This window comes from Artibeus jamaicensis, unplaced genomic scaffold, assembly GCF_021234435.1.
Source record: "Artibeus jamaicensis isolate MK-2021 breed Jamaican fruit bat unplaced genomic scaffold, CSHL_Jam_final scaffold_3307, whole genome shotgun sequence".
Lineage (NCBI taxonomy): Eukaryota > Metazoa > Chordata > Mammalia > Chiroptera > Phyllostomidae > Artibeus > Artibeus jamaicensis.
In genome coordinates this window covers 209,748-226,043 of record NW_026522040.1, presented here as the reverse complement: position 1 = coordinate 226,043, position 16,296 = coordinate 209,748, and the positions used below count along the sequence as shown (strand labels likewise).

Here is a 16,296-nt window from a genome sequence, read left to right as displayed (position 1 = left end):
GATGCCAAAAACTGTTTCTACATTTAAATTTTTAAAAACTCTGCCTCATGAGACATCTATCTATTTCCAACTTCATGTAGACTGATTGGCATGATTCCCAATTTAAAGCACTATTTTTTTTGACTGATTCCCAATAGGTTATTCTAGTCAAGCATTTTTACAATAGCTCTCCTGAGGCTTGGAGTCAAATTCCAAGTACTTTATACAAACAATACAAGCTTTATCATCAAGTCTCATGCTGTGAGTGGCTGTGTTTGAGAACAGTTTGAAGTCGCAGCTATGAGTTTTTTGGCTGGAGAACAGCCACTCACTACCAAAAAAAACCAAGGGAATTCACCCCTTATTGAAAATGTGGCCTTGCTGTTTTTCTTTTCCTTCTGCAGCTGAGCTGGAGATTTCTTGACTATCCAGGTAAGAATATGGAAAAAATCTAAGTCAACAAAAAACAGTTTGAAAAAAGGGATTTTAGCTTGCGAAATTATGCTTTTATAATAAATAATGATTTTCTTTAATGCAAAAAGAATACATTAATAGATTCAAAGAAGCTCGAACCTCTGGTCTAGGCGTATCAGTCAAACCTCATTGCAGTATTTTGTGGATATTATTTTGTACCATCTGTGTATAATCTTCATGAATATTGTAGCTATTACTCTTAGGTGACCTTAATTCTCCCTTATAAGTTCATCACTGGCTAGTTTGCCTGAAGGGGTCTGGCTTACCTGCGAGGCAAATGTTTGCAAATCCACTTCACATTGCAGGAAAGCAATTACACTAAGCCTCAGCAATGAAGTATTCAAAATTAACATGCAGCATCTTTTCATTAATTGCTTTGTAATCACATACATTGAAAACTATGTTTACATGCAAATACACCACAACCACAATCTGCATATTCCTCTCTAAAATGAAATAGTCCCATAGCTTAAAATAAAAGGAAAAAATCACTTCCCCATAAGAACTCTCTTGTACTCCCGGTCCTTCCACCTTGAGGCCTTTCTCTGCTCCCCTCTCCCTCTGAGGCACAGAAATGTCCTTACAGTACAAGGGAAAGTATTGGGATAACTTTCAGATTAATTAGACCAAATATTAAGTTCCCTCGAATGAGCTCATTGTTGGCTACTTACTCATTTAGGCCTCTTTTCATGCCAGAATGTCTACTTCGGGAGGTTCATACATTAGTGAATTATATTACTTTAGAGGTTAAGAAACTAAGAATTTCACTCAGAAGCCCAGATTTAGGGTCTGCTGAAGAAAACGAAGGGAAAAATGGGGTAAGAAATGGAGAAAGAAATCTCCATTTATTTTTCCAAATCAATTCTCCTCAAATATAGGAAGGGCAGCAAGTTATAAATGTTGGCCCCGACTGGAGAATCCTCTTGCTAGCTGATATCCAAGAATTATCTATTGCAGAGAACGGGAAGAGTGGTGGAATTTGTGATTTGGGTATTTGGTGTTTGTGGTTCTGTTATCAATCAACCTTTCTATCTGTGATTTTCTGGCTAATCAGAGAGAAAGCTCAAACTAGGGCCATCTCTTGAACAGCATTGCTTTCAACTGGCAAAGCATTCGACCCTTGAACCCTCCTAACTCCAGGAAGGACAAGTCTACCAAAGTTGCTGAATTCATGACGAAAATGGTAAGTTTGGACTTCGCTTACAGTTTATATTCTAACATCCTGAATTCTATAGCTCCACTATTGACCATTCAGTGCATAAGAGCGTTATCAGAATTTTCTCTGCATTATTACTGGAATCTGAACTTTCACATTCTAGCTTTTATTTCCCTGTTTTTCAAATTCTGTTAGTTAAAACCACTTATGTCCTTACAAATATGAGGAGGAAGCTAAGTAAAATAACCTCGTTTGTGACTTTCATCTCACATATTTTCACTACCAGGACTGCCTAGCAGTATTTTGGCAACATGTGGACACATTCATGAAGGACAAAGACAGACTTAGCAGCAGACACAGGTGGAGACAGAGAGGTGCATAAGGTAGTTACATTGACGAGGAAAGAGCTTGAGAGAAAAAGAGAGATTAAGAGAAACTGAGAGAGATCGATACTACAGAGCACGAGGCAAAAACCTCAACTTTCTCAGTTCTGAATGACATAAAAACGTGTTGATGAAATACTTACCCGTGTCATGATTCCATCTTATTTCTCTTTCAAAAATTGTTTGGTTCTCCCATTCCTGACTCCATCTCTGTTGGTGCTTGAAATCAACTAGTCCACCTCATTCACCCTTCTGTGTCATCCAGGGAGGGTTTCTAGCACTTTCCAAACCTGATCCAAATACCACCAGACCCTTTTCTTGCAACCCAAACCACCCATAGGCCCCCATGGTTCTACCTATTGTCTCTCTGACACACACAGGCAGGGCTTCTGTGCTTTGCTACCAGGTTTCAGTGGCTCTGGTTATAGAGGGGTGCACTGTATCTGATGGTTTGAGAAGTTGTGCATGTCCCAATGGCTTTAGTGGAAGCACCTTTCTTACTCCTTAGTAGCTCACTAACTTCAGACCTTCTGGTCAAATTTGAAGAGTAGCCATCTGGAGCACACAACTGGTCCCATCTGTTCCCATCTTTGAAACTCTAAACAATGAGGCCTCAGGGTCCTATTTGTGATGAGTTCTGATCTTGTCTGTCTCCCAGGGTCCTCATGGAGGTCACAATGAAACAACACTGTCAACTTGTAAGTACCAGGAAACAAAAGGGAACATAAACAAATGCCTGCCAGCAACTGCCGCCCAGGGAGATAGGGACGGAAGGTGGTCCTCACCTCGGGATTCATGGAACTCCAGTGTGACGTGGGCATCGAATCCAAGGCTGAAGTAGTTATTGAAAACATTCAGAGGAAGCTGCAATGACAAACAAAGGGAGCAGTAAAGCTGTGTCCAACCAGGCAGGAAGAGAGAAATAAAGTTAAGGCCAGACACCCACCTCTGGTGCCGTCCCTGAGACAGAGGTCAGCCATAGCTCCAGGTAGAGGGTGTTTACCAGGAAGGGGCGGGGATGTTTCAATTAGTTCATTAATCACAGCTCAAATCAAATAATTCTCCCAAGAATTTTAAATAGTATAGGAAACAAGGAATACAAATATAAAGTACTAAACAAGAACCATTCTTGTAGATGCTGTGATAAGAGAACCTTATGAAGCTGAGGGATACACGTCTGCAAGAATTATGAAGAATGATTCATTGCTCAAACTTAGAAAGTAAATTCAGTTGTCAGGATCATGTCTGAGCTACTTTATCAGTGGATACATTGTTTTCAAGAATCATGTTCAACATATTACTATTGCAACTTACATTGAATATTTCATTTGTTTACTCTTCACCTATTTTCTAAAAAAATATTTTTGACCAAAGTCATATAAGCAATAAGGCAGCGAGAGATATTCAGCTATTCTCAATCTAGAGGGAAAAAGAAATATGTATGTATATATACATTTATTTATTGGCATTATCCAGATTTACTCTACCAAGTCTTACTCACAGAATCTGCCACAAATAACACCCCCTTTGTATTATAAGATCAGAAGCATGTCATTCTGTAACATAACAACATCACACTCAAGCACACCACGTGACATTTTAGGTGAAATGTTCAAATTAAAACTATAAATCATTACACCCATATTATTACCACACTCAAGCAGGCGTTACTTCTGCTGGGCCCTGTATTTTATGTTAAATTTATTGGGATAACACTGGTTAGTAATTTTATTAAAGATTTCAGGTGGACAACTTTATAATATGACATCTACACACTCTGTTGTGTACCCAGCCCCCAAAGGCTGGTCTCCTTCTGTTGCCATACATTTGACACCCTTTCCCGCCTTCAAAGCCTCTGTCATTAATGTTACCATGAAATATGCACACACGGACACATAGATGCACACACAAGCCTTAGCTTTCCTTCCTGGAATCCTCTGGGTCACTGGCTGCCACTGCTGCTCGCTGAGTGAAAGAACCATGCAACCTAAAATCCTGAATTAAAACTGCAAAATTAATGTGGTTTTAAGGTTGCAGTTCAATGGTAGAACAATTAGAAAGGCAGGCAGAAAATGTTAGAAGGGAAATGGTGACTCTCTCCCTTCCTTTTCTACAACTCAGAGTGAAACATAAACATTAAAGGAAATAGAGACATCATTTTACCTCAGTTTAAATAACATTTTCAAATGATGATCAGGTTAGAAATGTTCTTCTCTTCTATTAGAAATAAGTGTTTCACACTCAAGATTCCAAAAGGAAGTTTCTTACAGGGTTTCATGTGCCCCTTGACCAGTAAGAGTTTCTGTTTGACAAGAGTGACAACCTGGCCCCAATAAGAGAAAAACAGAAATAAGCCTTGTGCCAAGAAGAGAAAAATGAAATGAGGTAGAATGGAGAGATATATTAATACAGAAAGAAAGAAAGTGGGATGCCTTGGCCTCTAATGGATATAAAGGGTGAACCCCTCCATGGAAGGCCCTGGGCCAGAGCTAATAATGATTCAGAGGTCAAGTCGGCCCGTAGGAATGGTTACGACTAACTGGAGAACAGGGAGAGAAACTGAACACATAAAACAGTGCCAAAATCCTGTCTCACTTTCCTGGCTTCCTATTTGAAAATGTCCAGTTCTTGCACTTAAACAAAATACCAGTCCTTATAATGACAGCAAGGGTTCGGGATCCTGCCAAGAGCTCAGATATGTTTGACTCTACCATTTATGTTCCATTGGCTACAATTTTAACCTGTGTCTTAGCCTCCACCGATAACTCAGGGGGACATCTGGTCACCATCCTGTAAGTAATATCCCAATTTAGTCTGTTATTACGTCCTTATTCGTATTTTCCAGGAAAAATGGTCCCAATTTCCTACACATCCCTTCAAAAATCCATTTTCATTGGCCTTTAATTATCTGGATTAATGTTCTCTGGCTACAGCAAGAAGTCTTTCCATTTCTTGAGCTGTTGGGAAAAGACTTAAATATAGATTTCCACTGAGGGCCTAACCACTCTCAGTTTAGTGGCAAAAGGACCTTAAAGTTTCCATATGGCGCACTTCTTTTTACTTTGAGTGTTTCCTGTCCAATACATTAGAAAGAAGTATTGTATCCCAAGGCATAAGGGCTATTTAAACATCATTGTGACATTATGAACTCAAGATCAATTGAGCAATCATGATGTCTACCAAAAACCTTATAATAGCTGGGTTGTGGTTTAGGTGAAAACAAGAAACAAAAAACGTGAAGAGAAGGCAAAATATGTCTTAGTGAATAAGCAGAGGTCAGTTTGTTTGGTTGAAAATGCTATCTGGTTTGATCTATTTTGTGGTTGAAACACCCATGAAATCTTGGCCCAAATCAATGGCGTGATCCAGCGCAGTGATGCTGTTTCAAGCACAGATGCCTAGACCTTGACCCTGCATTTACTTCATGAACGTCCCTGGGACTGGGCTTCCTTCTCTTCATTGATTAGCAAGCACGCCTGGAGGTTCTGAGCATACAAAAGTTCGAAAACACTGTCATAGAAAACAAAGGGGAAAGCAATGTGGAAGAAGTGGCTACTTGGCTACCTACCAAATGTATCTGAAATTGAGGCCAGAACTTAGAACCAAATGTTCCACGGCAGCTCCATACTAGCATATTTACAACTGTGCCCCTTGGTTTCCCTTGGGTTGAAATAAAGACTCATTCGCTATAGGGAAAGCCCTAAATAAAACCCATTTATGTAGGCATCTTCAAGTTCCAAGCAAGTCAAGAAACTGGCTTAATTAATACTTCCTAAACATTCAGGATATTTGATATCAGGCCAGAAATCTCAGAAGGTTATCCTTCTTCTGAAAGACCATGTGCTTAACGCTCCAGAACATACATATTTCATCTTCTCATAGGTTAAGAGTTTGAAATGAACTCGAAAGATTAGAACATGGGTACAAGCCTTCCTGGTCAGAAGTTGAGGGCAAAGAGCAGCTCCCAGAGCTCTAGAAGCAGGCAGAAATGTACATCTCTAGAAGCCTGATTCTAGAAGCAGGGTAACTGGGTAACGTTATACACATAGCTGTGGCAGCCATGAACTCAAACACTGTCCTGTTATCTCATAGGAAGAAATCAGGGCATGACTCTCCAGCAGTGAGTGTTATTTCCCAGGACAGATGCCCCTGGGGTTTCTTTCTGAGAAAGAAAGAACTCTCTGACCTTGCACACGCCATCTTCAAGTTCTTCTAGAGGCAAGTCTGGGTTCCTTTCCACGTGGAGGTTCCAGCGGTCAAGCTGGACAATTGTCCCATCTTCTACTTGACAAAGGATCTTGGAGACAGGCTCATCAGTGTAGCCCTAAGGAATCAAAGAACACATGCATTGGAGTCTGGACTGACAAATGGTCCAGCCAAAGGTCTGTCATGCAAAGAAGAGCCCTCTGTTATAGCTCTCCAGTTATTTTGTAATTAGCAAGTCTGGGAGAGTAAACTGTACAATTTAAGACAAGAGCCACAGGAAATGTGCACAGAAATGCTAACACCAGCTGGTCTGAGCTGAGGAGTCATTTCTGCTGACACCACAAACCGCTAGTTGCTGGTAGGTTTTGGGGTCCATGTGGAATGGCTGCTTTTATCAGACTGAAAACAGGACCCCTCCAGACCTCCCACTAGAGGAATCGGTGAGATACACAGAGCAAGTGCGTGCATGGGAAGGGGGAGAAGGACTCCAAGCAGGCTCCGATAGGCAGTTTCTTCTATCCACGTCTCACCTTACTCACCTCTCCCTACCCGGTAGGAGCACACCACTCCTTCCGTGACCCGAGGCAAGTCTGACTGAGGAAGAGCCCTATCAGGGAGCCCCTTACTCCTTGAGCACACGTCACTGAGAGCATAGTCATTACGGGTTGTCAAGTCACTGATTTGGGTGACAGGAACTAACACTGATAATACACTAGTTGCTTCACATAAATATAGGATGAGGCAAAAGCAGGCTGACAGTGGTTCATATAGAAAACAATGCAATAATTAAGAAATAATAATACAAGAATAAACTGTTTTGCATACTCACAGCTGTAAACCTACCTTTGCCCCACCCTGTACTTATCATTTAAACTTAAAAAAAAAAAGACCTATGGGAGGTTAATTTATTCATGGAAAGCCAAATTAATGCCTTCTAATATCTAAAGATAATTTCCATGGCGCAATGGTCTCTTATGAGCAGAGAAAAAGCTAGTGGGCTGCATCTGTGAGGACATTGTGCCTTCTTACTAACTCAGTGTTTTTTTTTTTAAAAAGGAACTTATCTGGTTGGTGACAGATAAGTTGCCTCTACTAAGCTTTGTCGGAAATTGGCTCCGGAGTGGAAAGGACAGTCAGTCACCTATACAGCCACAGCCAGGATGACACTAACCAGAGAAACCAAATACTTAAAAAAAAAGCCATAACTTTCCCAAAGCAAAGATTGTGAATCTGAATCACATTTACTGCCCTGGCCAGGGCTGAGGGTCAGGAGCCATTCAGGTCTGCATGACTGGTTTACTGAGGACAACCCACCCACTGTCTTTTCATGGAGAGCTCAGAAAGCCCCAGGCATGTGTACTAACCCTGATTTTTTAAAAATCCCAAATGTTCTCTTCTTGAGCTGATTATAAGTTACCAGATAAAATAGTGCTTATCACTCTTGACTCTTACTTACTCCTTACATAATAACAGCATATTGACCTTCCATGAGGACATCTGTGGCCTGAGGGACCCTGGTGCTGTGTGGCATGGGGAACCCCTGAGAGCAGCTCTTACCCCACCCCAGTTGAGAGTTCGAGCCAGGTCGTTCCCAGTGCCCAGAGGAAGGACTCCGACAGGAGGCTGTGGGGTCAGCTGCAGTTCGTCCAGAATTGAAAGGATCCAGCCCACCTACAGACAGATCGGGGGCCAGAAGAGTGATAAGAAAGATAGGTAAGTTACAAGGAAGACAGCCTGGGAGGAGGCAGCTTTAAACAGCAAACTCAAAGGCTTTTATTTTTCTTTAAAAAAAAAAAAAATATATATATATATATATATATATATATATATATATATATATATATTTCAATCCAGTGTCCAGAAAGACCTCTTATCTCAGGCAGTTTCAAAGTGGCAAGGATCTCACAGGGAAATGGACCGTTTTGTACACTCTCTGTCATATAAGCAAAACTAGACCCATTCGTCTGTGTGTTTAACTGGAAATGAACTTGACAGTTTAAGAGAGTTTAAAATGTAGGGAAGCATATAACACAGGGCACTAGAGGGGATGCAGGACTCAGAATCAGACTGAATTTCAGTTCTGGCTCATGTTGGCTCTGTAATCTTGATTACATTATCTAACATTACTGAGGCTCATTTACCTGATTTTCAAAATGGAGATAATCATACCTGTCTCACGAGATTGTTTATAGAGTAAAATATGTATAAAAGCTGTTAATATGGTACATGGCCCATGTGAGCACCAGTTAAATAGTTCCCTTCCATCATACTGTCTTAGAAATTGGTGGTATTTTCCTAAATACCCTTATATTCCCCTTAATGAAGCATTATGAAACATAATTAGGGCTAGACCTAGTACTTATATACTAGAATTAAAATACTTATATACTAGAATTATATTCCTGTGTGATTTTTTTTCTAAGAGTGAGCCTTACTGTAACTATTTAGAGAAATTATCCCAAACTTGAAAAGAGCAAAAACAAACATGAATATCCTCACAATGTCATACTAGAGCAGTATTTAACAGGCCTAAGGACCATATAACTACAGGTTAACTTGAAAATTTCTGTCCTATGGAGAAACAAATGTTGAAAAGATTACTTTAAAGGTTATAGTTTTAGTCCTCCCGGGGACCTAAACCAATTTTGTCTCAAACTTAGAAAATTTACTTTGGTTTAAAGTACAAAATTCTTTTTTTTACTTCTCAAAAAAAGTCAGCATTACGGTTTTGTTGGTTCCTTCATTAACATTGGTTAATAAAATATAGGTTTCAAGTATGTAATTCTATAATATGTCATCTGTATATTGCATTATAAATTTTGACACGTACTGATTACATATTTGTGAGTCAAGTTTTTGGAAAATTTTTTTGAAAATTGTATTTTAACACTATATTTATTGAACATTGTTGCATATAAATAACAGAATTTGATAAGCTACAGTTCCGATTTTGATTATTTGGGAAATTTTTGTTCTTTCCTCCATTTTGCATGGCCTGCTCTGCAGCTGCTGATGCATTGTAAGTATGTACTCTTTCTTTTTTATGTATGAATTTGAAGTGTGAAATTAAAATAAAACGACTTTTTCTCCCTGCCAAAAATAAATAAATAAACAAATCAATAAAAAACTAAGCAATTGAAATAAAAACATAAATGAGCTGGGCTAAGACAGATAAGGTAGAATTCCTGCTCTCACAGAGATTCTAATGGACAAAAAGAGTGAGCTGCTGGTTGATTTCTATGTGCTGGTCCCTGAGCAAGGTTCTCTAATGAACTGTCATTACACTTCAAAACAACTCTACGAGGTAGATGTCATTTTCATCTCCACTTTGTAGATAAGGACACTGACACTGGGAAGGTCCAGTGATCTCCCTAATGTCGCATCACTGATGTGGTAGCCAGCGTTCAAAGTCAAGTATGCCAACCATCAAAGGCCAACCTCTTAGCCACTCGGGTGCAGGGAGCCTTTAAACAGAAAACTAAACCTAGCTCTAAACAGAACCTGACTATCCTGGAAACAGTGGCATGCATGCATTTTGGGAATCTTTGGAGCACTGAAGAAACGTAGAAATTGCTTATTCAAATCCAGTTAATTTGCTTATCTATTTATTAACTGGGGTGCAGAGAGGTCATGTCATTGGCTCAAGAGTAAATAGTATGAAGAGTGGGAGTCATATCAAATCTGTTCATTTCTACCTTAAACCTTTTCTCCTCCACAATGGTTGCTTCCCAGGATGAAAACCATGCCTGTCTATCAACAAGTCTCACACTGTGTTAACCTTCCAGAAAGGTATAGCACAGATGTTTCCCCAGTCTGGTAAATCAGAAATCCAGATCTCTCTACAAGTGTCAAAAAGGCCCTCCCTTCCCCCAAGCTGGGAAGTTCACTCGTAGACAACTCCTTAGATTCTGCCCTGGCACTTCCAACGCTTCGTTCACATGCAATACTAACAAAGCTTCCTATCAAATACGGACGTCAAAGGGCGGAAACACCAGATGCTCAACTGTGGCCGGTGACTGGGCTACATGTGGTTCTGGAGCTGCTGAAAGCACACACGAAACTCAGTAAAAGGAGGCACCTTTAATGCAGTACAAAAAGGAAGTTTAAAGGTCACTAAAAAGGATGTGAAAACTCAGAAATCCCAGCAATCAGGGATCTTTGACCACAAGCGCAAATAGCCCGGAGCAGACCCAGACTCTCCATAACGCCGCAATGCGACTCAGTGGCGATCTAATTGACCACCCCATTCTGAGAAGGGAGAAGAGAGCAGGCTCTTTAAAATGTCTCAGAGCTACCATGTAGCCTCCACTTTGTGGGTTCTACTCACAAGTCGGTCCAGTCTCTTTGGGGTAGACTTAAACTAAAAACTTTTTTTCCTTATGGTTAATTGAAATAGGCATCTCTTTTTTTGGTAAAGAGCATGTTATGAGTTCACACTTTCAATATTCCATTTCACTCTAGACACAACCATGGAAGAAGAAAAACCTTCCTGGGCTACAAACAAACAAAACACAAAGGTGCAAGCAGAGGAAGCCAGAAGTTTGGCTTCTGTCCGATGATGATGGGGAATAAGGGTAGGAACCAGGCTCCCTCTTGGCCCCCAAAATAAAAGTGTAAAGAACCACACAGCCTGGGGCCATAGCCCATAGAAAGTTGAGACCTGTTAGGGCTGGAGGGAGAAAGCCTGTCTAATAGTTCGTCCAATTTCCCACTAGCTCAGACATAGCTGAAACACCCTGACATGTCCTCAGGATGGGAGCCTTAGCCACACACAGAAAAATAGCTTCAGATACCTGGAAACCATTCAAACTACTAGAAAGGAGCCCTGGCTGCTATGGTTCAGTGGGTTGGGCATCATCCTGCAGATCAAAAGGATGCTGGTTTGATTCCCAGTCAGGGCACATGCCTGGGTTGCAGGTTCTGTCCCTGGTTGGGGTGCAAACAAGAGGCAAATGATTGATGTTTCTCTTGCACATCAATATTTCTCTCCCTCTCTTGCTCCCTCATCTCCCCTCTTTCTAGAAATAAGTACAACCTAAAAAAGAGGGAGAAAGAGAAGGAAAAGAGAAAGAAGGAAAAGAAGAGAAAAGAAAAAAGAAAAGATGCAAAGAAAGAAAAGAATCTGGAAATGAGCCTGCAAAGAAAAATTCTAGATCAGGGAAAGAATCCTAACAGATGGGAAGGTCAGGGGATTAATTCACAGCATATTAAATACAAATAATTTTCAAAGGACTTTGAGCAAAAGTGCATAAAATACCTCTAGGCTCGGAGCTGTTCATTGGAGGCCCTCCCTTCCTGGTAACCAGGAACCGGTCCCTGATAGAGGTCCAGACAGCAAGTTCAGGGGCAGGGACTGGGTCTGCTGGGGCCTTTACCTCTTCAGTTAAATGACTTAATCAATTGCAATACCTAGCACTCGGCGTATTTTCCACCATAATGGAAGGAAATTATCCCAATTGGGTGAAATCATTTCCCAATTTGTAGAGTCCTTTCCTTCTTTTGTGTCAGGAAGAGTGAGACAGGAGGATCTGGAATCCCAGCTCCCCCAGGTTTGTCCCCAAACAGCCTAACCAGGCCACTGCAGTAGCAGCTGGCCAATGCTGCCACCTCCTGTCCACGCTCGGCATTAGCTGACACTGAATGTCCCCCAAGTTCATCTGGAGCACTATTCTCATAGTTGGTAACATTAGCAATGGCTCAAGGGTGGAGAGGGCAGTGAATTGAAATCTTTGAACAGGACATACTTTGCATTTTCTTATATTCCCTGAAGGAAGAAAAATGGAAGATATGCATACTGAGAAACCAGAGAAAAACAGGGCAAAGTTTCTGAATTCTGAAAGATAATCAAGGCAGCATTTAACAACGGGGTGTCCCTTTCTAATATGTTCGCTATGATTCTCCCCTTTGTATTTTAATTTATATTTGCACTGAGGAGTTTAAAAAGTCCCCACGTGTTAAAAGAGATGTTGAAAATCAGCCCTAATAAAATCAAGGTAAGAGTCCAGGTGTGAGCTTTTTGAAGGAGAAAGTTCAAATGACTTATCACAATGGCTATTACTGAGGGGTACCACGTGCTTTGTCTCGGCAGAGGATGGGATACATCCCATTTTACCTGGGAGAGGCTGAGCCCAGGGGAGCAGAGGGACTTGGAATGAGCTGCTTGCCCCTGTCAAGTAAAGGGACACACTATTTTCTTCCCTGCTACGGCTGCAGGGAGTCAAGGGCTGGGGATGCCAACTGTTCAGGGTGTAACTCACCTAGAGAAGCCAACTGAACAAGAAATACACATAAAGGGGGTGGCTAGAGTCAACTTAATTCTAGGCCTTTGGGAAGACATTAACATGATTACAGATGGATCTGTTGGTCCAGCCCACCTCATCAAGGTCAGAGCCAGATAGCTAGGGATCATGTCACACCTGAAGGTGCCATCAGAAGAGGAGGGTACATGTGTGTGCCTTTAGTGTCCAGGTTCACGTGCTCTTCAGTATTTCAGCCAAGTTGGATGGGTGGAAATGTGGCCAACAAAGGGAATGAATACCCATTTACTACATGACCACAGAATGACTACTTTCAGTTTATAAACATGAAGGCTGGAGTCAGCTGAGTTAGATCAAGGATGGGACCAGCTCGTGTGATTCCTGCACCTATGTGACAACCTGAGGATCCTGCTAACCCATTACGGAGAGACAAGCGTGCAGCCCCTGGCCACACGCGGTGACTGAGCACTGGAAAGTGGTTACTCTGAATTGGAGGCATTGTAACTATAAAACACATGCCAGATTTCAAAGACAGTGCAAACTGAACATAAAATAGCTCATTAATGAGTTTCATGTTGCCTGCATTTTGAGATGATAATATTTTAGGCATGTTAGGTTAAATAAACTGTATAATAAAAATGTGTGAGGACACAGTATAGTATACAGATGATGTGTTGTGGAATTATGCACCTGAAACTGACATAATCATGTTAACTAGGGTCACCCCAATCAATTCAATAAAAAGGAAAAAAATTCACCTGCTTCTTTTTCATTCTTTTTAAGTGCCTTCTAGAAAAGTTAAATTTGAAATGTGGCTCACATTACAGTTCTCTTGAACAGCAATGGTCAATACGATTTATAAAGCTACAGCTGTAAAGAACCTCGGAGGCCCCATTGTATCCTATGCAGATCTAGAATGTCCCAAAAGAAGTCAGGGAACCCGCCGAAGACCACAGACATAGGGGCAGACCCCCCTCTTTCACCTCCCACAGCACCATTGAAAGATCCATCATCTGCCTCCTTGTATTTGTTAGTAACATAAAACTAAACTAACACTGAAGCCTAAGAACGTTTTTCCAAATCCGTGCAAGATGTCTATATATTAAGTAGTACTTTGCACATTTAAATCAATATGATTGATGGTTAATATCTCCTCATCTTGATCAGTCAAAACTCTGCCACTTCTGATTCCTCCTTGAACCTCGTCACTGTACTGACAGAATTCCGACAGCCTTTGTAGTGACAGGCATGTTAACTGAGGGCTAAATACCTTATGGCAAACACGTACCTGACGTTCTCGATAATTATACTTCCCTTCCCTAAAGCCAGCAATTTTTCTTCATGTACCTGTCAGGGTGCCTCTTTTTTATGCAAACTTTGTCCACCCCCCACCCATAAAAATTCTAAGTTCCATATTCTCAACTGATAAAATTGAAGACACCAATCACATACCTTGATAAACATTTTATAGATTACATATATTTACCTTTCACCACAGACTTTCTTGTAACAAAGTAAACTAAAAGGAATCCTCCCCGGTTTTACATAAGGCACCAAATAATCAGAGTTTTGATTCTGAGCCATTTGGACCACAGAGGTCACTGTAGGCAGAAATCATTAGTTCGAAAGCATGCCTCAGCAGCTAAAGGATAGATGTGCTGCTTTTGTTTTAGGACAAGGGACCCACATCTAAATGCCCGGAGCAGTCGTGAGTTATGTGGAAGGGTGTGAAAACCGAGGTTAGGCCCCTCAGACAAAAAAAGTATCTAGAACATAAAAGAAAAGTTATATTTAAGCTTTGCAGACTATCTGTTAATTCTACTATCATTAAAGAAGAAATGCTAGAAAAGGTATGATAAGAAAAGGAGGAAAACCAAAGAGTCTACAAGTCAAGAAGGACATTATGGCACCAGAGTGTGTTCATAGGGACTCAGTGCTGGGACTGGATCTGGTCATTAGGACTCATTAGTAAGGCACCGAGTCCCGCCTACTCATGACTCTGGGTTCAGCCCCAGACACCCTGTTGAAGCTGTTTTCTTGCAAACCGCCAGTTCCTTCCTAGTCTCCAAATTCAAGGATACTTCCCCAGTCTCTCTTGAAGGGTATAACCACTCCCTCTTTCTTGAAACTCCTGTTTTTTCTTCTTGTTTCCTTGACAGAATAGACTACCTCCTACTTCTATCTTTTCATTTTCCTTTCGAATTTTGGCTCAGACTCCATAATTATAGGTGTTCACAAATGTCTGAACTTGGCTGTCTTCTCTTTGTCCTGTACACTTTAAAATCCCGTGGTTTTAAATACTTATTTCATTTCAGAGAATGCCTTAATACCATATAATGTAGAATAAAAACAGTGCTTCCTACGCATCTGCTGAGTAGAGGGAAGGAAGAAGAAAGCAGTGCGGGGCGGGGGGGGGCGGCACGGGTGATGGGAGGTTCAGCGAATGATGGGGAAGTTTGGAAGGTGGAGCACCCAACCCCATGAGGAAGCCCCAGACACGAGGATGGGATAGGCAGCTGACGTGGACTTGAGGTCACGGTCACTTAAGAAAGAGGAAGAACTATGAATTCCGGGCACCAGGCATATCCTCAACTTGCGTGCTGCTGTCACTGTGATTCAGGGGACAAAAGAATGAGTGGGAGGCTTGAGACACATAGGGAGGCAAGGAGATTCTAAACTAAAGCAGACGGCCAGAGTAAAGGGCCACAAATGAGTTTATCTTCTGATTGACAGTAACCAGCTGGGGGGTGGTGGAACGAGGAAGAGGACTGTGTATCTATGAACTGATTTATCATCTAGCAATTTAATCAATAATATATATTTCTCCACAGAGGATTTGTTTGGACCTAATTGTTACTAAAGAAAGTTGGGAAAATTGCACATTATCTTACCTACACTACAATGGATTGACATGTAATTGGTATTGTGGGAGAAAAAAATTTCACAGTCCAATAATTTTGGAAAACAGTGGGTTAAACAAGGGGAAACAGGCTTGGCTTCTTTGCTGTCAGACTCAATTTTATAAGCTGTACGATTTAAATCTTATAAGCTAGTAATGCGCACTGCGAAGCTCTCAGAATGGCAAACAGTGTTGTTACATGCACGCAACAACGTCTTTCTCTCCCAGAGTCTCCTGAAGGACCAGGACTTGTTTTTTCCCCCATTTCATTTGTTGGTGTATGGTGTGTATGCAACATTGCATTAAGTGCTCATGTGTGAGAGGGAAGAAAATGAGGAGATTTCATCGCTACTTTGAGAATAAGATTCTAATTCGAGAAATTAGAGGAAAGCCACAGACGGTTCATAGTAAAAGCCTGGGCCCTATGAGAGCAGAGCTCAAAGACAGAATAAAAAGACAGAATCAGCGTGTCATGGTATGTTGATATATCGACATACATATATCAACAGACATAGAGGGCAAATGGAGAAATAGATGAGACACATGAACGGAGGAAAGTATACCCATTAAATTTCAGCCCAATTCCGTCTTTTCTTCAAAAATGACCACAAATGGAACCAAACCCAGGATCTTTAAGACAACCCAATGTCAGCCAATAGTTTACGTTTTCTTTCCGCTGGAAAAAATTGCAGTAATTCTACCGTGTGCACATACTTCTCTGTAACGGTTGTGAGAAACTATTAAGAACCAGTTGAACAGGTCAGTTTGTGTTTTCAGAAGAACATAGTTGTCCGTCGTCTTCATTCTGGTGGCCCGACCACATCCCTACCTCTCGAAATAGGAGAGGATATAGCAGAGCGGAGGGAGGGGTGCACTTTAGAAAGACTAAGTTTGAATTTGTGAGGATAACGACAAAGCCCCCCTAACCCTGAATGGTTTTGA

At 41.1% G+C, this 16,296-nt stretch overlaps 1 protein-coding gene across 1 annotated transcript in view; it reads right to left on the bottom strand.

Moving 5' to 3' along the window:
- DGKI (diacylglycerol kinase iota) overlaps positions 1-16,296 on the bottom strand; it is a 309,526-nt gene that overhangs the window by 162,573 nt on the left and 130,657 nt on the right. The window contains exons 13-15 of the mRNA XM_053657112.1: positions 7,756-7,869; positions 6,179-6,316; positions 2,778-2,856 (exon numbers count right to left, since the gene is read on the bottom strand). Coding sequence (XP_053513087.1) covers positions 2,778-2,856; positions 6,179-6,316; positions 7,756-7,869 — 331 coding nt within the window. The remainder of the gene's footprint in view (positions 1-2,777; positions 2,857-6,178; positions 6,317-7,755; positions 7,870-16,296) is intronic.